This window comes from Dysidea avara, chromosome 4 (assembly GCF_963678975.1).
Source record: "Dysidea avara chromosome 4, odDysAvar1.4, whole genome shotgun sequence".
NCBI classification, from domain to species: domain Eukaryota; kingdom Metazoa; phylum Porifera; class Demospongiae; order Dictyoceratida; family Dysideidae; genus Dysidea; species Dysidea avara.
Window position 1 is genome coordinate 36,503,289 of NC_089275.1, and position 23,865 is coordinate 36,527,153.

Genomic DNA, 23,865 nt, shown 5'->3' on the forward strand with positions numbered 1-23,865 from the left:
TTGTATATAATAATACTTGCAAATTCTAAAAGTAATGATCCGTTTTATATACTTGTAATTTACTGCATAATCTGACAATTCTATAGATATTGTATATACAATGTCAGATTACTGAGGTGATCCCGGAGGTGATTTGGTAGCCCAACAACCTCCTTAATCCAGCACAATTTATGGCTCCCATTGGGCATTGAAGTTTGACTACAAAATATTCCTACCTTTTCCAGTCATAATGAAGTTATCCCACTGAATTCCATTGAAGTAGATGACTAGACTGTTCATTCTTAATACAAAGTTCCTTTATATCACTTCAAGAATGTTGGCAATTCTTTTAGTCCATAGTTAGTCATGCTCAAATTATTGGGGGATAATGACTCCTAATTCTAAAACTGCTCTAGCAACATTAGTCAACAGTTAGTCAACAGTTAGTCAACATTAGTCAACAGTTAGTCAACAGTTAAAACTGCTCTAGCAACATTAGTCAACAGTTAGTCAACATTAGTCAACAGTTAGTCAAAGTCAACAGTTAGTAGGACAAGCTGGAATTGCTGGATAGCATAGCAACAACTGCCGATCCAAGAGAGGGGGTTCAGTTACTGGCCCAGATTTAAGTTGGGATCTTATATTCTTGATTTTTTTCTTTTTTGAGTTTTGGCAATTCATGGATTAAGCTAATTCTCCCTAAATGTTTACATGACAATATGTAAAGAATATGCTAATGAAGATAACAGAAAAATGCATAGCTACTCTAAAATATAGCTATATCATTTCAGAAATGCAAAGGCATACAGGTATCTACTGCAAGTACATGATTACATGACCATGTAGGGTGGTGAGCTTATACTTAGCTAGTTTTTTGGCAATATAAATGTGTACCTATATAGCCAAGCAGTTTGGTTGACTAGACACCTCCTGGATCAACCCCTGACATACATATTTATGATGTCTCAGTGGCTAAAAGCAATTCATACAACTTTTACACAACAGGAGGTATAAGAAATTAGTTATAATTAGGTCAATAGCTAACATGGCTAACTAAGTGGTCAAAATTTTTTTTTGTCAAATTCACATTAATATTGTGTTTAGCTAGTTAAAATATTATTGCCTGGGCAATGTCATGGGAAGACAGTTTTACTTATGGCTTTGATGCCCAACCAGTTCAAGATACGATACGTTTTGACTAGCTAGTTGAGCGACATGGATGATGGATAGCTACGTATAATAGAACGCTAGTAGCTAGTCTAAGAGCAGTAAAAGCTCTTCATTAAAGTGTGTTACTAAAGGTGATCTAAAAGCGAAAAAAACTTTTACCACAGCGGATTGTAATTCTGTAAAGCAAAAAATAATTGTGACCAGATCTACAAAAAAGGGGTCTTATAGCCTTTCCAAGTTTGATGTCATCATGCATTTAACCTATTGTCTTAAAATTACATCCAGGAATAGTGCTATGTTAGGAGTGTAAGGTGACCAAATTTCAGGCTAGTACCATACTCACCAGTAAAGTTATGGATTGCCAAGTACATGTGATCTATAAGACCCTATTTTGCAGATCCGGTCACAATTATGACTGATTATAGACTAGCCCATGTGGCCCTGGAAGCCCTGCGCTTAAAATTGAGTGTCTGGCCACTCCTAAGAAATTCCTTAGGTTCAATCAAGGCGACGTTCGGCAAGATTCGAGTCAATCTATTCCTACGTCGACAAGTTGACTTGATATCCGAGGCCAACTAGCAGTTGCTCTGAATATACCTCAACAAGTGAGCTGTCTGTGACGCGTTCATATTTAAAACTCTGCCGGTACATTGTGCGGGTTCTGTATTCAGACTTGTCAGTTGCATACAGTACGTGGCGATATTATATCCGTGGCGTTGTAAACGAAAGTCAAATCGTGGGCCTAAAATTTATAATGTCAATTGTCAAATTTAGCGTGTAGGAGTGATTGTTGGTTATTCCCCTAAGCAAATAAGCAACCGCCATCACAAGGATGGCTGGACAACTATCAATCGTTAAAATGGCCCATACACATAGCTACTGGTTAATGTCGGTGAATGACTTCTTGTTTATAAACCAGCTCAGAATACGTAGACCACCATGTGCATCAAAGAGGCAAGAGAATGTAAAAGATTGGTGTAATGTAAGAAGTTGATCCTTCAGTGGAACTGATCAAATGATGAAAGGCGACTATGTAGCTACATCTAAGGAGGACAGTTGCCAAATTAGATATGTTGATTTAGCTAAGTTAGCAAATTGCCTTAATACAGAGCCTGGAGAGTATAGCTAGCTATATTGTGGCAAGTGCTGAGGATAATGGATAATACTGTAGTAATGACCCTCCCACCCACTCGCACTCTAAATTTGGAATTTTCTGATTAAAAACAGAATATCACCAAATAGTGTGGCCTTAACAATATTCATGTTAGCCAAGTTACTTTGTGCACAGTAAATGGCTGTGCAGAACACTTAATGATCATGACTTGATTTCTTGTGAAACTGAGGTCTTTGTGAGCTACAGTGTAGTTTGGATTTTTTTTTTTTTACTCTCTACGTGGCAATTCAACATTTTGTCCAAGATTGGATCACATTTGAAATTAATTAATTAATTTGGTCATGTGGAAGCGTTTAAATGCATTCCCTTGGTGAGCCATGCCCACTTAGAGAGATTATGTGTTGCTGTCTGTAGGCTTATGTGGAGTCACACCCATTTATCAGTAGCCATATTGTAGTCTGTAGACATGTACAAATCCATATCTGCTGCTGCTGCCTGCAGGCTTACATGGAGCCACACCCACTAACCAATTAATGTTTATGTACAAAATCATAAAAGCACACAGTATATTGTACCAGCCAATATTTAGTCTTGTAGAAATACCAGCTTCACCCACTTATCAGGAATGTGATATTGTCTGAATCATAGATATCTGTATCTTGTCTGAATGGCCTATTGAACTTTATAAGTGTACACGAAGCCACACGTATTTATAGTAAAGAGTTTGCTGTCATTAATTACCTGTATAGTCATTGTATAGCTACCCATTTAAATACGCTAGTGGAAAGCCCAAAATGTAGCTCTTGGCGCATGCCTCAGTTTTTATTTTGACCAGTTTACATCCGGGTCAGTGGGTCATCCGGGTTAGCAGTAGTGACCCAGTTTCAATGCTGCAAGGAGAAGCTATTTATTCATATTGTAATAATGCACAGTCTCGTCTGACTGTCTGGGGCAGCTTCTGGAGCTTACTGTTCCTTCCCTTTCATGGTAACTCACTTGATTAGCAAGAAAAAATCTTGTCCACAGTTCACAAACATTTGATCATGAAAATTTAAATTTTGTTGCAAATATAACATTTCAGATAGCACAAAAATGTAATAAAGGAAATGTTGAACAGCTGGTTTAAAAGTGCATTAAGCAGTCTTATGATAACACACAGTAAATCTGGCTTCCTAATGTGCAGATGATGTACTAATATAGGTATGTCATTAGTCAAATATTTTATTATTGAAATGTTACAGTATGTAGTGCGTGTATATACAACATCTGTGCTAACTTGTATGCACAGTCTCACATATGGTACACCCGTTACAGTAACTGCTCTTAAATTTTGGTGATGTGTCAGGATGGCTGCTAATGATACTCTACAGGTATGCATGCATGTGTGTGTGTGTGGTGTGTGTGTGTGTGTGTACAGTGTACGTAATACTGTAAGTACAGTATCATAAACACTGTTGCAGTAATGTCTGTGTATGTGCTCTCTGTTTATCAGGTGCATACATTACATAGCAATAATTCATTTATGATCTAGACTACAGATGATACCAATGTATTCTTGACCAGTCATAATTATACAAGAACTGTCCGTGTGCTAAACAAAACACCACCACACACTAGTGAAGTGAGTTATACTGTGTCATACTTTGAATGTACTACTACACTAATGACAGACAAAGTGCTATTCTGGGGATTCTATGGGCATTTTTTGGAAATGTACTCTGGGATACGAGTACCTACAGTCATAACAATGTATTTGTTAGTTATATCCTCTTAATTCTTTCAAAGAAAATTTGTGGCTTTACTGATTATATAAGAAAATTTTAAAATCACATCTTTGTCTTGTATACAATGCATGCATGTGTAGAACTGTGTGGTTGTATTGACTTATCCAATCCCTGTGTTTTTTACAGCATAGTACTGCACCTCAACCTAGCACATATCAAGGGTAAGAGTGTGAGTTAAACTGTGTGTACATACAGAAAAGTAGCTCAGTATACTGTACAGTATAGTATGTATGAAGTTTTGTAGACAATGGTATGTATAGTAAAATTTTGTCATCTACTGTATACAGTGTACTTGTGTATATTGAGTGCAAGTTCACCTATACTGTACAACTTCAAAAAAGAAAAAAGAAAGATAAGCATACAGACAAATCAAATTACAATTATTAATTTATATGTTTAATGTGAATTAGTAACCTTATTAAGGAGGTAGCTGCATTAAGGGTGCTCTGTACAGTTCGTACAAGGCTTCTCAAGACATAGTCTGTTTTGCACTAAAAGAAATATTATGGTCACTTAATTAGTCTGTGACATGTTGACACATTTTAGTGCCCATAAATTAGGTATCCCATAGCAACAAGCTCACGCATCTTGCTATTCTACACCCTCTCACTTAAATTAGAACTACTCCATCAAGTTTAATCCAATGGACATGAAATTTTCACACAAGCTACTTTAGTAATTTTGCCAAAGAAGAGTGTTTGCCATTTTTAAATAGCAAGTTCAGATGATAGTAAAGAAAAGGATTTCTGGGAGTGTCAACCCGAAAGATAAATATGTGATGAATGAGAAGCTAAAAGACAAAAATAAAAACGCACAATGGTTTGTGCTGTTTAGCATAGTGTATCATAAAAGTATCAAGGTTCTTGTGTGTAAACTGTAGGACTAGTTCTAGTATAAAGGGAAAAACTGTAACTCATGTTCTAAAGCAAATTTAACAGTTGGGTTTGGACTAAACTGTGTACTAGTGTTAGCTTATATCCAGTAAAAAAGTACAGAACATTTGTTAAAACCATTTGTAAGTTATAGAACAAATTAAATCTCATGGGAAGCCATATAAGCGGACTGTACAGAGCACCCTTAAGCAGGTCACTTTGTACACAGTAGGCACATTTTCAATAATTATGCAGTGACTTGAAGGTATGTTCCTGTGATGAATAATGGACTTGAGCAGGCAATAGACATTTAATGATTGTTGCACTCATTAACAATTAACAAAATGATTTCCACCATACACTGTATGAAAATAGCAGTTATTTCGTATAGTACAGCTGTGCGTGTGTAAATTTATAACTACCCAAAAAGACATATAACTACATCTTTTATCATAAATCCCAAACTTTGGTAGACAAAAACTTTCTCAAATTCTATCAACATACAGTATCTATATGCGTACATGATTCTTAATTCAAATGAAAAACTCAATTTTACTAAGTACGTATAGTGTACTGTATCTAAACTTGTACAATATGCAATTTATAGAAGTATACCACTCTTTATGTACTTTCAACAGGAGTAATCATACTATCACAGTTTTTCCAGGCTTGTAAAAATATGAAATATATTTCCTGTAAACACTTCTGGGCTTAGGTCATCTTGAGAATGCCATGTGAAGTACCTCGAATGTGACTAGATTTGCGAAAAGGGGTCTTCCACACAGTCACAATCCAATTCTATGAACTTGGAAGACCATAACTTAGTGTTCAAGAAACATAAAACCTGAAAGTTTCTCCATCCATTCATCTATGTTGGCACTCTCTACTGAGTGAATTTCAAGTCAATAGTTATTTCCAATCTCATGTTATGAATTGTCCAGTGTTATAAATTGGATGTGTGTGGAAGACCCCTTTTCACAAATCTGGTCACAAATTTATATAGTAACATTTGCTTGACATTTACCATATTACATACATAGCAATAATTGTTGCTGTAACATTGCATTTTTATGTTGTGTAGTGGACCATCTGGACAGCCTCTTCAGGCAACAGTACCACCGGTAAATATTGCTATTGATCATACTATATACGTAGCTGTATATTTTAAACATAAGTCTGCACTAGCTATAATCATATGGTACATGGGGTAGCCGGGACCTAACATTACAAATATGATTCCCATTGCATTAATTCAGGGTGAATTAAGCTGCTATGGAAGGCTATCTATGGGCTATAGTACTAACTTTCAATCATTGTTTGGCTCTAAGCATCAACCCAGCATATGTATCACTAAAGCTGTGTGATCCTTTTGAGTGCAAAAGTATCCAGTAGATTACAGGTAAAATTAAACCAAAGTGTATGCTCAATTCTAGTGGCAATGCGAATACTGGTTGCCACAACTTAACTTGATGGTGAGGATTATTTAGAACAAACCTTGGCAATTACGACTGTGATTAAGATGAATAAGACAAACTGCAGCAAGTGCATTAAGTTATAGTTAAAGCACCATGTGTATGGAAAATACAGTACGAGGAGGGCGTGTTGAGAGGCTAATACAGCATGAGGTGAAGCCGAGTGCTGTATTTGCCTCGAGACACCCCCCGAGTGCTGTATTTTTCATACACACAAGCATAGGCGGTGCTTTAACTGTTATATTGTACTTCCTGGTCGTCTGGCTCAGAGCGATTTTCTCTAGTACTCAAACCGCTGTGATTTTCGGTGATCAGGATATCAGTAAGTGTTTAACTAATCTATTTCTAGTCGTAGAACAAAATAATAGGATTAGTTTGGCAAGTGTTAGTGATTTACAATGTCATACACTTGATCAATCGTGCTGTCTTAGTGGAGTCATGTTTAGAAAGCTTCATGATCAGAGTGTTCATACAATCTATTCCTAGCAGTAGAATGAACTTGTAGGAATAGTTTGGCTGGTTTTAGCGATTTACAATGTGTTGTTTACATAACATTCCTTAACTAATTCTCCGCATAACTGTACTGTATTTGCCCAATTAAGCACATAACTGTACTGTATGATTCATACAGTACAGTTATGCAGTTGATTAGTACTGTATGGAGAATACAATATGCAGCATCGCTTTGATCCTCCCACACAAAGTACAATATGTTATAATATACTCTATGTGTCTACAGCAGTGACATATGTGAATTATGGCACTGGTAGTGCTGCTCATACAAAGTGGTTCAGTATATTAATTTAGACATACGTATAATTATTATGTACATAACACTTCCTTGATCATATTGTGGCAGTGGTGCTACTTATTGTTTGGGTTAGTAAGTCACTTTGTATACTTCACCTGCTAATTTTAGATATTAAATATTTATTCTTCAAATTTGCTATAGGTTGAAAGGTATGATGAAGATGATGATCAACAAAGGTAATAAATTTTTATGTTACCTTTTGTATTCTTCATAAGAAAACCCTTCACTGTATCTACATGTGCTGTCATGGGGATGTACACAGTCTAGTTCTTATTATTTGTATAGTCTATCTTTTAGACAATGTATACTCTATTTTTAAGTTAGAGTTAAAGCACCGCCGCGCGTGTGTATGGAAAATACAGTACGAGGGTATTTGCCTTGAGACACCCCCTGAGCACTGCATTTTCCATACACAAAAGTAAGGCGGTGCTTTAAATGTTATATTGTACTTCCTGGTCGTCTGGCTCGGAGCGATTTTCTCTAGTTATCAAACCGCTGCGATAGTGATAAGGATATCAGTAAGTGTTTAATCTATTTCTAGTCGTAGAACGAACAAATAGGATTAGTTTGGCTAGTTTTAGTGATTTACAATGTCACGCACATGATCAATCGTGCTGTCTTAGTGGAGTTGTGTTTAATAAGCTTCATGATCAGACGATCAGTAAGTGTTTATACAATCTATTCCTAGCTGTAGAACTCGTAGGATTAGTTTGGCTGGTTTTAGCAATTTACAGTGTGTTGTTTACATAACATACCTGAAATAAATTCTCCGCATAACTGTACTGTATTTGCCCAAGTGTGCTGTATTTGCTCAATTATGAGCATAACTGTACTGTATTTCCCCAATTAGCTGCATAACTGTACTGTATGACTCATACAGTACAGTTATGCAGTTGATTAGTACTGTATGGACAATACGATACGCGGCATCGCTTTGATCCTCCCACGCAAAGTACAATATAGTTAATTCATGCACTTTACTTAGTCTTTTCTGTTATACGTAAATGTGGTTTTAAAGCATTCTGTTCTCCTCTGTTAAAAATCTCATAAAATGCAGTTTACATCACCCATGCAGCTTATTTCAATGTTAACCATTGTACACTGTATGCTTACAGCTAGGCCTGAGTCCTGAGTCAAATACAGGGACAGCGGTGAGGGGGGGGAGGGTTTAGCCCCTGTCAAAAGATTATGAAGGGGCTTAGCCTTCCTAAAATTATCTCTAGCTGTCATTGAACAATCATGCTGATTGTATTACACCAAATAGCTAACTATACGAATGCTTAGCTATCTCCAATTCCAGTGAATTAACTGGATTCTATGTATATGGATCAAGATCGATATACCCTAATAGAGCAGTTACCCTAATGCAACAGTCAATAAATATAATAATTTTGAGAGTCTAAATCTCCTGGAGGGAAGATGGCATGTCCCCAGACCCTTTATAGGTCCACTGGATACTAATGTAAAAGAGATACCCTAACAGAACAGTCACCCTAATACAACAGTCAAACTAATATAATAGTATTCTGATTAACTGATAAAATCACTCCCAGATTCAACCTCAGAGGGCTTAATTTTCAAACGTTCCTTGGGGGGAGGAGCATGCCCCCCAGATGTGCTTTGCATGCTAGCGTACTTCACATACTATGACATCTCATCCCCTAGCTACACCCCAGCCCCTCCCTACATAAAGGTTTCTCCTCTGCCCCTGGCCAAATATGCTCCAAATTTTGTATAAAATGCTTTCAGGAATTTCCCAAAATTTTCACATATGTTTTCCAGTACTCTCTTTATGCTCCTATATAGATTTTAATCAGTGAGTGCTCTATTAGAGTATTTCATTACAAAGTGACTGTTCCATTAGAGAGTATTGATCTAAGGAGCTAGCATTTGAGTGCTCTATTGCAGTTACTGACTGCTCTTTTAAGGAGTATTGACCTATTTTAATGGAATTAAGCTCCATGCATTGTTTGAAATATCCACCTATGTAATATGCTAGCATAGCGCTCCAGCCTATTATGCTTTTTATTTTGCAGGCATATTTGATGCAGGTAAATGTAATTCTATCTTATGAATCACATATAGTCATATATATATATTTCTTTATCCAGCTCATTTCCTTGTATAACAATGCTACGTGTGTACATAAATAGTTGTTTTATCTGTGAGAGCAGAAGTTTAATGTGATGGTTATGCGTAGCAAATATTAAAGTTAGTCATGGTGTTTTCTGAATATATAAATGTAATATATGTTCAAATTTTGATCTACATACAACAATATACTTTTTGCATGATTGTATTCTATTCACATATTGCCTATGACTGCTGTGATTTGTATTTTAGTGACGATCGACCATTGCCTCATTTAATACCATCACAAGTAAGCAGTTATGTATAGAATTTTAAAATGAAGTAGTGATAGAATGCTACGAAAAGTAAGGAAACAAATTCAAAAATGTTATAGCTGAAATGAGAATGATTCACGCAACAAAAACTAGTCTAACAAGATTGGAAGGCTACTTGCTATACATGTGTATTGTGTATAATGTATCATCAATCCCTACTTCCTTTAAAAAAAATTTTTAATAACTAGTTTGTTTACTTTTTATGTCCAGCTAGCTAGCTATATATTACACTTCACACTTCGTTAAACTCATGTGCAAAAACCAGCTGTGACGTGCATTGCAGCTATTAATTATCCTTCGGGAAGAATAAGGAAATTATCCGATGGATAATGAAAGATGGTGCAATGGACAAAACACAATCAGAACAACAGATTCATGAATCCGTTTGGCTGTGTGAAATTTCTAGAGCTGTTTATACCTAGCACTACCAGGTCTTACGGCAGGCAGGCAGACAAAATTCAGGCGAATTTCAATTTTTTTAAAAAAGTCACTACACTGAAATGTGCTTCATTTAATCAAGCATTACAATGGTACTAATGCATTCCAGGTGGTTTTTCAGGTAAGACTTATTCCAAGGTTTTTGTTTAAAGTGCAAAAAAAATGAAGCCATATGATTTTCTTACTGATCCCTACTTATTAATTACTACCGTTAATGGCCATCTCCAGATACTGTATATATACCACTGGCACACATGCATATTCATAACTACTCGTGTATGTTGGTGTACTGAGTTGAGATTTGGCTCGGAGTGTTCACCATGAATTAGCAATCCACCAAGGTACAGTAGGATCATGATTATCTGAATCTCAATTATCCGAATCCTTGATTATCCTAACAGTACAAGTGGCCATTAGGTGAACGTTCTATTAGAATAAGTGTATGTTATATTAGAGTAGTTGAATAGAACTCTGTATGTAAAAGAATGGGCTTTATTTATCCAAACAAATTCAGTTATCTGAACACTTTAATGATTGAACTGGCACACAGGTGTTCGGATAATGGAGGTACTACTGTATAGTTGCATACTAAGAAAGTGTTTCAAATGACAAAATGATGACGGCATTTTTTTTTGTCAACATAAGCAAACATGCATAACATCCACTCATACACTTTTGACTGCAAACAGTAATATTCAAACTTGGCATAAAAAGGCATACAAGAAACTTGTCTTTTAAAACTTACACAACTTTCTTACATTATTTTATCCACTGTAAGTTTTATAATTTTGATGAGAGAAGTATATCATTGGGAACTACGTAACTATATATGAGGTTTTTCTGACTCAGAGATGGTTACATTAAAATGAATCTGCATAATAATATTACTGTACATTATAGTTGTTTTGGTTCTAAGGTACTAGAACTAAAAGTACTTTTAGTACAGCAATTTATTTTTAGTTCTAGTATACTAAAACTAATCAAAATTATGAGGTGTTTTGGTTCTAAAACTAAACTAAAACCAATGGAATTTTTGGGTAATAAATAACTAATAAACCTTGAGAATATTTGGTTCAAAAACTAAAAGCCACTAATCGTACTATAGTATACTGTATTTAGTTTAACAATTATAATGTAATGCCTGTTTTTATGTGAACACTATTTAGTCCTACAGAATTGTTTAAACACAAACATGATTTATTAATTAAATCTATATGTTTTTCTAGCAGCTTCATTCAGTTTCAGAGCCACTCCTATTTACTAAGGTACACATATCATATACTAGTACAGCTGTACATGTACGTATGTTCAGACTTTGTTACCACTAACAAAAAAAAAACCTTCATATTTCATATGTTTATAGTTAATTGCTCGTAGATCAATGAATAAACTTTCAAAATGAATCTGAAGAGTTTTATAAACATTAAAGAAATGTTCTTTAAAACATTACAGGAGTTGAACAACCTCTGTTGTGTTTAAACTGCCGAAGAAGAACATCACAATTGGTGAACCTGCAGGTACACCATTTTGCATTAGGAATCTGATACCAAATTTGTGAACATCAATAATACTGTATAGAGGGAAACTTTGGCAAGGGTGAACTTTGGCGAATAGCCAGCTAAATTGCATTTGGTGAAATAAACTTTGGCAAATTCGATCTCAATCTTTAGGCTAATCTCAGGTGCTGCGAGTAATTGGCGGGTTAAACTTTGGCGAATCTGTAACGAATCTCCAAATTCACCAAAGTTTCCCTCTATACGGTAGCCAATTTTGTGGCATGTGCAAGCATGGTGTACTTAGGAAAATTGCTACACTATTTTGATTAAATAAAGATGCATATTGTACCAAAGTAGGAACTCTTCACCACATAGTTAAGTTTTAATACTGTATGCATTTCAATCTATTAATGCTTAGTTTTACTCCTTTTTAATCATTTTTAAATACAAATCATTTTCAAATGCATTAGTCCGTATATGTACATGTGTGTGATTGTTCTACTAATACAGTATATCATATATACACTGCTGCCTTATTAGCACGACTACTTTATTAGAGTACATATCTTAACTGTTGAGTGAACCACTGGTCAAGGTGTCCATGTGTTGGACCATTAATGGGCATACTCGATCATCTTGCTATATATGTTTTCTACAAAAAAAAAACTACATAGTAATATAAGTTTGGCTATCCATTCCCACATATTCGGTATAGTAGCATTTTGTTTCAAATAATGTTGTGGTGTCTCTACTATGTGCCTGTACTGAAAGGTATATACATAGATACAGTATGAAACATTTATACCTCAGTATAGAGTCTTCTTATGAAGAAATGGCTCAAAGGTACAGGCACAATGCAGTGAGTACAGTAAATTTGTCAGAAACCCTGCTAAGCACATGCTTGATTTTGTTGTGTGAAACGAAAGATGGTCATATGATGCATCATTTAGCCTCTAGCTTTTTGACTGTGACAGGAAGGCTGATAAACAGGTGGACTAAAAATCAAAACTTAAAATTTTTTTGGTGGTATAAAAAATCAATTCTGTTGTTACGATTTTTAAATTTAACTTGACAGTGTTGTGCGAACAGTGCTAAGAGCACATGCTGTTGTGTTCAGCGTTGAAACCGGGTCGGGTCAACCGGGTCACATTTTCTCCGGGTCATCTGGGTCCGACCCGGTTTACAGATTATCCGGGTCTGACCCGGATTGGATCATGCGAGAAACGAAATTGTTAGTTTGACGACATGGAAACTTATTAACGTTAGTCGTGCAACAGCCACGCCCACGTATCACATTACAAACATATGCACAGCCATGCCCATTTATTAGTAAGTGCATTCTGTAGCACAAAACCGTGTCCATTGCTGTCTGCAAGCTTACTTGGAGCCACGCCCACTAATCGATTATTGTACGAGTTGTACGTAGTCTAGTCTTGCAGCAGGATAAGTACTTTTGCGAGCCACACCTATTTTAATATATCAGGAAACTGTAATACTAGGCATGTACGAAGCCACACCCAATTGCCGTCTGTTAACTCACAGTAGCTACGTGAAACCAAACCCACTGACTGATTTTATTAATAATATAAACTTACCGGCTTAGTTATCACATAACTACTCGTTTGCTCAACACGAATCGAACGCTCAACACGAATCGAACGCTCAAAACGTAGTCTTGCCCGCTCAAGACTACCCGAAACATAGCTCTTATCACATGCCCCAGCTTTAATTAATCTGGGTCAAATCCAGGTCTGACCCGGAGTGGGTCATCCAGGTCAGCAGTAGTGACCCGGTTTCAACGCTGGTTGTGTTATATGATATATTATACAATATTACTGGTTGTTGGATACATATTATAATGCTGTGCATTCAGCACAGCTAATAAGTTACTACATAAATAAAATATGTGACCGGATTTCACATAACAAGGCTTCCACACACACAAAATCAAACTTACGATTTTACCAGAAATGGATTGCTGGTCTAATACACTATCATATTTCACACTGTACTTCCTTCAGCACTGGCAAGTCTGGTTTCTGTAGCAGCTTTCTTCCGACCCTGTCAAAGCCACGAGTGTGAGATTGGCACCATTAAATGGCCATGGCTTTGTGATAATGGTGTGTAGTGAGCTGGGACTTCACAGAGAGCTCGCCAATAGTGTTCTCAGTCAATTTGGAGTAATTTGAGGGCCATGGAGGGCCATGGAGAGCCCAAACTTGGCCTCTGGATTCCAATCGTCTTCTTACTTCATTTTATACCCGTATATTAAGACCACCGTCCACCCCCACCCTCCCACCCTATTACTACCACCTGTGATATTATTACCCGCTCGAAAAAAGCTGCTCCAAACAGGATAAATTTTGGGTATCAGAAAGGTATACACCCACTCAGTGATAGCTAAGTGAACAGATGAACAATTGGTACAAATTTTGTTTGCACAGCTGTAGGCACTGGGAAGTTATTACACAATGATTCCTTAAAATCGCCATATCTCCTAACAAAGCTTTGTGCGTCAAAGCCTTGTTTTGTCAAATTCAGTCACATATTTAGTTTGTATGTGTGTGTGTATGTACGTATATTAATGAATACACAGATTGACAAAAATGAAGTTCCTAAGCAAGGACAATATCCCAGTCACAAAGTTGTTATGTTTGGTACATCACAAGTAGGAAAATCTTCAATACTAGCATATCTTGACACAGGAAAGTTTACAGATGCAGCATCAACTAATGATGTATCCTTTTTAGTTTCTGTAGGTCTTGTGCATACAATTTGTTTGTTATACATGTGTACATGCATACATACTTATTGTATTATGTAGCTATATTTTCCAGATCTGAGATGGTAGTTAGGTATGTAGGAATAGCCATTGAAGATGATAGTAAACTTTTAATAATTTATATGTGTACATATATACAGTAACTCAAACTTACCATACAATTGGATGTTGAGCCATCATCAATTAATCACATCTCACAAACCTATAATCCCTTTACACTAAATTTTCATTTTCCCTACGTATTTATATATATATATATATTTGAATAGTCAAGAGTATTAGACAATAGTTACGTTAGTGATAAGACTATATATGACACTACATAAGGTACACGTAGCTAATATGTACGTACACCAATATACTCTTAATCTTAATACTGATAGCCAGTCACGAACTGCAAAAGAGCAGGCAAAGTAACATACTGTATGTAAATACACAGCACATACTGTACGTAAATACACGACACATACAGTTTTACAATTTCACAAGTATGGGCTCACATGCTAGTTGTAACTTTATTGCACTGCTCATCTTTTTTTATCCTGCATAAATGTACAGGAGCTATCTCATAGAATAAATGAGTTATAGATAGCAACCTAACTTTCAGTGTAAATCAAATTAAACTTACATATATACTATATCGGTTGCAAAAAATAATCACATTGCAATTAGACTAAGTGATAATAAAGTACCACTACGTACCTTATGTGCTGTAAAGGGCATCTTCAAGTTAAAACCCCAAGTGTAATTTTTGCCGCATACATACAGTATGTTTGCAGTAGTTGTGTATCATAATTATGTATATGCCTTGACAATGTCAATTTAAAGGGAGTAAGCCAGAAAATTGCATATTTTAAAGAAAATAATACAGAAAACATTGTAAAGCTCAAAATCTGGGATACTGGCAGTGGAGATCAAGACAACTTAGTTTCAGTAACAACTGTAAGTGTTGTACCTATGCATCTGTGTCTGTGTTTATTATTGCACAGTACTTACCTGTACATCTTTGTATTCTAAAGTACTATATCACAGATAATCTTTTAAATCAAGCAGCCAAGAAAAGCAAAGCGATATACTTTTGTAATACTTGCAATTTACACCATGAAATTTCTCATCATGAGTGAACGTGTTTTGTTGTTCACAGAACATTTATGATCATTGCGAAGTGGCTATAATTGTCTTTGATACAAATAACGAAGACACACTGAAGCTGGCTAAAGTATGGATGGAAACAATAAAGGAACAAGTGAAGGACTTCCCTACTCAATTTCTTCTTACTGCAAACAAGGCATGTATATAGCATACACAATGAAATATTATGTATAGTTATGTATATGTAGTTGTTAATGTTACAAAATTATATGTACGTATTACATTATGTACAATTTTGTAGTGTGATTTTGGTCATGCTGCAAATGATGTTGTTCTTACCAAAGCAAGGAAGTTTGCAAACAACTCAAATATGTCGTTTTATCAAACATCTGCTAGAGATGGACTAGAAATTGATGACCTGTTTTGTATGGCGGTACGTTTTTCAGTATTAATATGGTGTGCGTATGTGCATTTGTGGAATCAAACTCATAAAAATTATTGTAGTTCATGGTGTTTAAGTCAGAAAAGAAAGCTATCTACAACTTATCAAACAAAATTGACTGACTTTTGCTTACTTTTCAAAGTTGATTTTGTTGTTTCTTTATGTACCTCAATGTTGTTTGCTCCTGCCCTCATATTTGTACCAATAAAACACTGGATTTAGGATTTCACAATGGGGTATAGATATTGCAATAGAGTAAATCCAAGAAACAAGTGGTGGAGATAAGTCGGTCACGTTTTGCCCTGGGATCCATATCACAATTATTTAATAGGGAGAAAATAAATGTTAATAAATTGGTTCAGCATAGAATTGCTAGAAATAAGACAGATACTTTATTATTGTAAGCTTTAGTAATACTGAAATTTCACCACACTTTATGTCAGCTACACAGTTTCAAATGTGAGTTAACCCTTATACCAGAAAAACTGGATTTGAAAAAAGGTGAAGTACAGTGGAACCTCTCTTATCCAGATGGTCTGGTACATACTACTGTCCATATTCCGAAATGTCTGTAACTAAGAATAACGTACTATTATGCTGAAGTGACTGAATGTTGTTATTGCTATCAGTTAGTGCTATGCAGTTTAGAGGGCAGAGGGGGAAATCACTACAGAGCATTTGTGGTCACCCTGAGCTGTAAAAATGCATTATCACCTAGCAACCAAGTGGTAGTTATTAATAGAATATACAAGCCACCAAACAGGTAAACAGCAACCTTTGGGTCTGCTTTCATCTAAACCAAACTTCATTATGGTCAATGAACTACAAGCCACATGACCAATTTGGGCAGTCCATGCAGACAATGGAGGTACCCAAATAATAGAAGTCTGGTTCCACACTGTAAATGCACAATAGTTTTGCGAATTTGTATATGTGACCCTATTTTGGAAAACCATACATTTGGGCACATTGGCCAAATTTCTTTTTTATAGCTACAATGAACCACTGAGTGGTTATCTACCTTGTGTGAAAATTTTGTGATGATACATTGAAGCATTCCAAAGATATAGCTAATTTACTATCTAATTCATTACAAACTAACTTTTCATTATCAGTGTATAGAACTGTATAGTGATCAGGTGTGACAAATTGATGACAAATCACTTTGCTGACAAAGATCTCCATTCTTACAATCTAAATGGATGAAAAGAGACCCATGAGAGTTTAATCATGTGCTCTTTGTGCTTTTTCGCAATTAAATCACTTGTATTATTGTCTAAAGACAAGAAAATGTTTGGTTTTTGGAATGAACAAATCACCTACTTGGGGTACTTAGAGATAATGAGTTACTCTCTATGGATATAATTACATGAAAATAACAAGGAGAAAACATCCTGACCACCTGGTAGACTCCTGTAAGCGTTCGAGCGTAAATCGGATGGCTGCAGGTTCGAGGCCACCTAGGTCCAGTCATGGATTTTTTCTTCTTCCTCCAACTTTTCAAACACACCTTAAGTAGTTAAAGTCTAAGTAGCTAAAGTCTTTGAGCAGGCTGTAGGACCAGGTGTCCTACAGACCTTCAGCACTTGTGCTGTAAAGCATTAATAAATAAACTAGTGTCCATTTGGTTCTACTTGGGGTACTTAGAGATAATGAGTTACTCTCTAGAATTCCTATGGATATAATTACATGAAAATAACAAGGAGAAAACATCCTGACCACCTGGTAGACTCCTGTAAGCGTTCGAGCGTAAATCGGATGGCTGCAGGTTCGAGGCTACCTAGGTCCAGTCATGGATTTTTTCTCCTTTCTCCAACTTTTCAAACACACCTTAAGTAGTTAAAGTCTAAGTAGCTAAAGTCTTTGAGCAGGCTGTAGGACCAGGTGTCCTACAGACCTTCAGCACTTGTGCTGTAAAGCATTAATAAATAAATAAACCCAATATATAAGTTAATTGCTGTCCCACGCATTGTGAAACTACTGCATGGTCTGATATAATTGAGTATATCTCTTAGAATAAAAGAGCTATGGGTGTGAAATTTCACAGCAAGAAGGCTTAATAGTTGCTTTACCAGAAAATGTAAAAAAGTCAATTTAAAAAAAATCGCAGAAATTTTCAATTGAGTATTCCCACAAATTTAGCATGTGCCCAAATGTATGGTTTTCCAAAATATGGTCACATATATTATTTGGTTTCAAGAATAAGGTCAGTAGGATGAGGGATTTTGATTAACGATCATATAGAATAGGATGATACTAGAAACTTCTCTTGTACATTCAGGACTAGGGACGTTAAGATTCGAAAGCACATTGGTTATGCTACTGAAGCGGGAATAATCACCATAATTACCTGTTACGTATAAATTTTGCACACTGTCTTTGCACTCATTGAAGTTGTTCAATATCTTTATGGGTATGAAGTGACCAGACTGGGTTGGCATAGTCTTAATGGATGTACCATGGTGTTATAACATTTTAGCTTGAAATGAGATGGACAGGATTTCAGATTTCTTGGTAAGACTGCTTTCACTTATTGAGCCTTAGAAGTGATGTATATGGGTACTCCATGATAAGTCGCTTGTATTTGTTAATTTATTGATGACGCTTCTTTGAGATGCTATAGTTGTAAATGGTAGGATTTCGTTTATGAGTAATTCTCATATACAGGTGTTACACTTTTCTCTGGGTTAAAATTCATATCAGATTGAGTGGTCCAGTGCCATCAAAGAATTACGATCTTCTTGAAGTGAAGTACAGTCAGACAAGGAATGGACGAATAACTGTACAGAACAGTGTCATCAGCATAGAGAAATATAGATTTTATTAATCATCAGGAAACAAGCTATCTAAAAATAATAATAATTATAAAACTTTCAACATAATTATGTATCAAAGAATTAATCTACACGCTATGAAGTGTTGATTCATTTTGTTTCCTTCAATTATTGCTGTCCTCATCAGCCATGTAATCAATCACATGATACATACAGCGCCTCTATGTCAGCATAATTTTTAGAATCGTGAAGAGCAAAATAGCATGAAGCAAGCTTCGATAGGACTGAGTTATTCACTGCTATATGAGCAAGGAAGAACTGTACTGTCAAAGTACAGTAGGACCTCCATTATCCAAACACCTGTGTGCCAGTTCAATCATAAAAGTGTTCAGATAAGTGAATTTGTTCAGATAAATGAAGCCCATTCATTCATATCAGAGTTCCATTCATATTCTAAAAGAACATACACTTACTCTAATAGAACGTTCACCTAATGATGAAATACTCTAATAGAGAAGTCACTAATACTGTTTGGATAATCGAAAGTTTGGATAATTGAGATTTGAGATCCTACTGTAATAGTTACTAACCAGTGGCGTAGCCAGACTTTTTGCCATGCCCGGGCACTGGGCGGACAAGCCATTCAACTTCTTGCAACACACATACACATGCCCATCTTCATATGGACATCAATAGACATTTTAAAATGTGTTGTGCATTGCTATCTATGTATATACTCTACCTACACTAACTGTGTACAAGATAATAACCTTACTAATTGCGACCGCTAGCTAGCTATTCTCTTCTTATCACAGCGGTGTCTTAATACTAGACTAGTAGGGAATTTGAATGAAAGAACGGAGCACTTATAGTAGACTACCCACATCACGTGATGACTTTAAACTGGAGAAAATCAGTCTCCAAACAGGAAAACTAAGTAAATGCTGACTATAAACAAGTACTCCATACCATCTGAACTATCAGTCTAAGCCCCAGTATCCATACACACAGCTTGAACAGGTTCCCACATTTCAAAACTTTGCATCAATTTGAGTTTTCATCAAGGTTTTCATCACACAGTGCACAATTCACCACAAACACAAAGACACACTGTCCCTATTTGTATAGAAAATTTTCTGCCTCTAGTCCTTTGTCATGACGCTGACCGCGTTTTAATCATGTGATCTCGTTTCTATTTATTGCTTTTTTTATTAGCCATTAATATAATGCCACAATTGAATAGTAAAACCCCAGGGGGAAACTTAGTAACTGCTGGCCAGCTAGAAAGAAAGCATTGGCGAAGTGGACACACAGTAAGTTGTGTTAGCTATTCTTGTATATTATAAATAAGTGATTGTTCATCAGTGATTCAACCCACCTCCTTAATTACTCGGGTACTGAACTGATGGTAAGGCAAAGTAACTTGATTCCTGGGTAATGCCCTGGCTTGCCCGGGTCTGGCTACACCACTGAAAAGTTATGGTTTCATTGGATGCAATGAAGAATGGGAAAATTAAACAAAAAATATTAATGTTAGGGTGAGTAAAATGGTTTTATAGTTCTTAAATAGCCCTTGCGCTATATGTGACATTGCTTAAGAGACATGTATTTAGGGCATTTCCAGAAATTTTGGTGAGAGATTTCCAAATTTTCTGTTACATACACACTTAAATCTAGGGGCGACTGGAGATATTCTCCCCTGGAATTATGTATTCTGAGATTGAATCTGGTAACAATTTTTACCGAAAACTCTTTAAAGCTAACATTTTAAACATAATAATGTCAGGAATGGATTGATATAGGCTGCTTTTGCTTCCTCTTGTAAGGAAGAATGGCTATAGTTAATTACTGGAGTCAAAATAGTAAATTACGTCAAATCTGCTGGCATAGTATTAGTAGCAGGCTAAAGAGTTAAGAGGTAGGGTTATGCAAAGAGATTAATGCATACAACAGACATAGATGCCATTTTGGGGTCTGGGGGCATGCCCCAAGGAAATAGCACTCTCAAATACAACTATTTTTACTGTGTAATAAAAACAATGACTGATATTATTAGGGTAGTCGACTGCACCATTAGAGTATTTCAATCTGCATAGCTTCATGATTGCCTGAATACACTCAACTGGTTTCAGGAATCCTCAGAAACCCCTCTGGATACATCCTTGTATGTGCAATCTAGTTTAATAGATTACACATTTTTGGTGTTTGCTTTCTTACATGGCTGAATGTTCAAGGGTTAAAACTAATGTATCTACAAAAAAAAGTTAGTTCAACAGTTTTTCATATGTTGTTTAACAGATCAGTACATGACAACATATAGAATTTCTACAGTACTTTAGTACAGCAGGGGGTTGACACAATAGTACAATGTCTAATGTAAGAAAAGGTTTCAATTCAGATCACACATTGCATGGTCTTTTTCCTTACAGTTTAGCAGAGCTTAGCTGTAGTGAAATCTTTTGAATGAGAGTAGTTTACTGTTCCATTAGAGTGTTTTCATTTATGTGAATACAATTTTGACCACCCCTCATTGACTACTTAGAAGACCTTAGCCTTTCCCATCGCTCCTTCTACCTTTGCATTTCCTTTGCTTATACAAATACAAACACTTCTGTTATCTTAATTCTCAGCTAGTATATACATAGTAAATTTTTGAAGGGGATACCCAAGATGCTAACATACCGTATAGCTACAGAAAATATGTTGTAGCTTCCTTCTTAGCTGGTAAAGATATGTCAAAATTTACTGTACAACTTGAAAATGTACTCTCTTGGCAGTTACCTGAGTTTGATAGTCATTGTATGTAGCAAAGCAGTAGGAAAGCAGAATTTTTAGCCAATCTCTGATAGAAAGTTTTGTTAGGGTATGTGTATTGAGTTCAGTAGTCAGCATGATCTCAAATATTCAGGCTCAAAACATATCTACTTTTGGCTTATCAGTCTTTATTTTTCCAGTCTGATACAACATGTACTGAACTGTACATATGCATGTAATACAAGGCCTTATTTTTGTAGGTGATAAAGGCATGTGAAGCAAAAATGCAGTATGAAAAGCAACAAGAAGCTGAACGTAAACAAGCAGAAAGAGATCGGCTAGAAGCTGAAAGGCTACAGCAACCACAACAACAACAACAAGCTCCCCAGCAGGAAGCGGTTCAAGGGGAGGCAGTAGCTGCCATACCACCGGACCAACCTAAAAAGAGATGCATTATATTGTAGAAAATATGCATCTTGAATAATTGATAGAACACAAATCAGTTTGTGAGTTGTCCATAAATTAATGTTTAAATACCAATACAGATGTAGATGAGCAGTGTGTTTTTATGAACTATTTCATCTATATAATGAACTGAATAAGTTTATTAGTGTTGGTAAATCTTGGGGTGAGTTGTGAAGTCTGGTGTATATCCATTCACTATAGGCTGTGTGATAATAGTAAGACCTATATCTTGACCAGAGACAACATTTTATCTTGATAATCAATATTATCTCGATAATGATGTGTCATACAGTAGAACTGTTTATAAACGCATTACATAATTATTTTGTTGATATAATGGTTGTTAAGTCAGAAGTTTTATTCATTGCTTTTGACTGTACACTGTACAATAGACTGTACAATTTGACTGTACGATAGATTACAAAGATTTACTGTTATCTCGATAAGCAAATTTATATTATATAGGTGATTTAGGAATCCAGATAATCTTATATCTAAATATTAATATCTATCAGCCCTACCATTCACTGAACTTGACTACAACTCCTTACTAAAGTATTAGCCATCACCTAGCTTGTTACACACACTTAATGCATCTTCTTTGTCTATTAATTAAACAATGCTTGTGGATTGCAATCAGTGCAAAATGTAGATGTGACCAGATTTGCGAAAAGGGCCGGGGTCTTCTACACACATGTACATTGACCAACTTTGACAATTCCTAACTTCAGATCTATATTATATTGACTGTGTGGAAATCTGGTTAGTATTATTGTGAGCACCAACACTGCAGCTTAATAGACAAATAGTGTATGTACTAAATTATGGTATTTCTAAATTCATTGTTATTATATGCCTTGGAATTAAATGTGTGTGAAAGACCCCTTTTAACAAATCTGGTCACAAAATGCAGTTCTGTACAAATAATGTGTTTGTGTGGCCTTTCCTTGCCAGCCTTTTAGATAGTATTTGCATGGAAAGCTATTCTCAAGCTCTGCATGGCTGTTATATTTTTATTTATTTATTGATTAGCAAAACCCATCAAGGGTACAATGCTAATGTACAAAAAACCATTTAAGTGATGAACTAGCTATAACTAGATAAATAATCTTTAAAAGAATCTGCATTACAATTACTTAAATCCTCAATATTCAAATTATTCCAGTCCGGGATTGTCCTTGGCAAGGATATTGGTATTAGTACATTGTTAAAATGACTAGATTTACAGTTAACTTATAATGTAGATGTATGTGTAAGGCTTTATTATACAAGTCAATACTTCACAGCTGAGTGTATGGAAAGATGTGGTTAGTCTAGTATGACTTTCCATGTTCTCTCTACACACATTGTAATAAAGTGCACTAGTGCAGCCAGTTTTGCTCAATGCTATTAGAAATGGTATATATATATATATTATATTATAGCACCTCCTATACTATATAATAATTTTCTGTGCATTTGCTTAATTATCCAGCTCTTCAGTTTAAAATGTTTGCAAGTTCGCTGTTATAAGTGTAACACATTATGCATTTTTTCACAACTGTTTTGAATTCCAGTTATCATGAAGCGTGAGCACCATGACTAGCTATCCAACAGCTGGTATAGTATGTCTTCAAGCAGGGTAATAACAGGCTGCTCCTAGCTATTATTGTTGTCTCATACAAAATTTTCAATTCCATGCAGAGCTGGTATCTCCATGAACTGTATTGCATAATTTGCATATTTGTTGATAGTTAAATTACACACACCTGTATGTAAGCCTTGCCAGCTGCAGCTCAGGAGTAATAAATCAATACCTTTAAGTGAACAGAAAACTGTTGATATTTCCTAATTGAAGCAGTAGAAGTGCTACAAACTCCTTCATAGAGCAAGCCATTTGTCACCTTTGGTGGCTATAGTTGATTGCACAAGGTCTGAGCTCAGTGAGTTTGGTGAATCCACTGAAGTTAGACACTCTCCTCCCTACTCTATTATTATGTACTCTTGCTATTATAATAAGCAATTGCCTTTCTGTA

The 23,865-nt window shown here is 35.7% G+C and overlaps 1 protein-coding gene across 2 annotated transcripts; it reads left to right on the plus strand.

Annotated features, from left to right (window-relative positions):
• Positions 1-1,600: 1,600 nt before the first annotated feature.
• Positions 1,601-21,987, plus strand: LOC136254854 (uncharacterized). Of its 2 annotated transcripts, none has more exons than XM_066047616.1 (13): positions 1,601-1,754; positions 3,578-3,633; positions 3,795-3,884; positions 4,174-4,208; positions 6,001-6,040; positions 7,344-7,378; positions 9,546-9,582; positions 11,272-11,310; positions 14,138-14,278; positions 15,152-15,265; positions 15,468-15,611; positions 15,717-15,848; positions 21,646-21,987. In XM_066047616.1, exons 2-13 carry the CDS (start codon positions 3,610-3,612, stop codon positions 21,847-21,849), a joined length of 1,035 nt encoding a protein of 344 aa, XP_065903688.1. In that variant the 5' UTR covers positions 1,601-1,754; positions 3,578-3,609; the 3' UTR covers positions 21,850-21,987. The 2 variants fall into 2 exon arrangements, with proteins under 2 accessions (XP_065903688.1, XP_065903689.1); XM_066047617.1 differs by having other exon boundaries at positions 11,275-11,310.
• Positions 21,988-23,865: the final 1,878 nt, after the last annotated feature.

Excerpts from the sequence above, each read along its gene's own strand:
- LOC136254854 (XM_066047616.1), top strand. The coding sequence starts at position 3,610 with ATGGCTGCTAATGATACTCTACAG. Across the intron at positions 15,612-15,716 it reads TTCTTCTTACTGCAAACAAG|TGTGATTTTGGTCATGCTGC; the intron begins GCATGTATATAG and ends ACAATTTTGTAG. Across the intron at positions 15,849-21,645 it reads ATGACCTGTTTTGTATGGCG|GTGATAAAGGCATGTGAAGC; the intron begins GTACGTTTTTCA and ends TTATTTTTGTAG.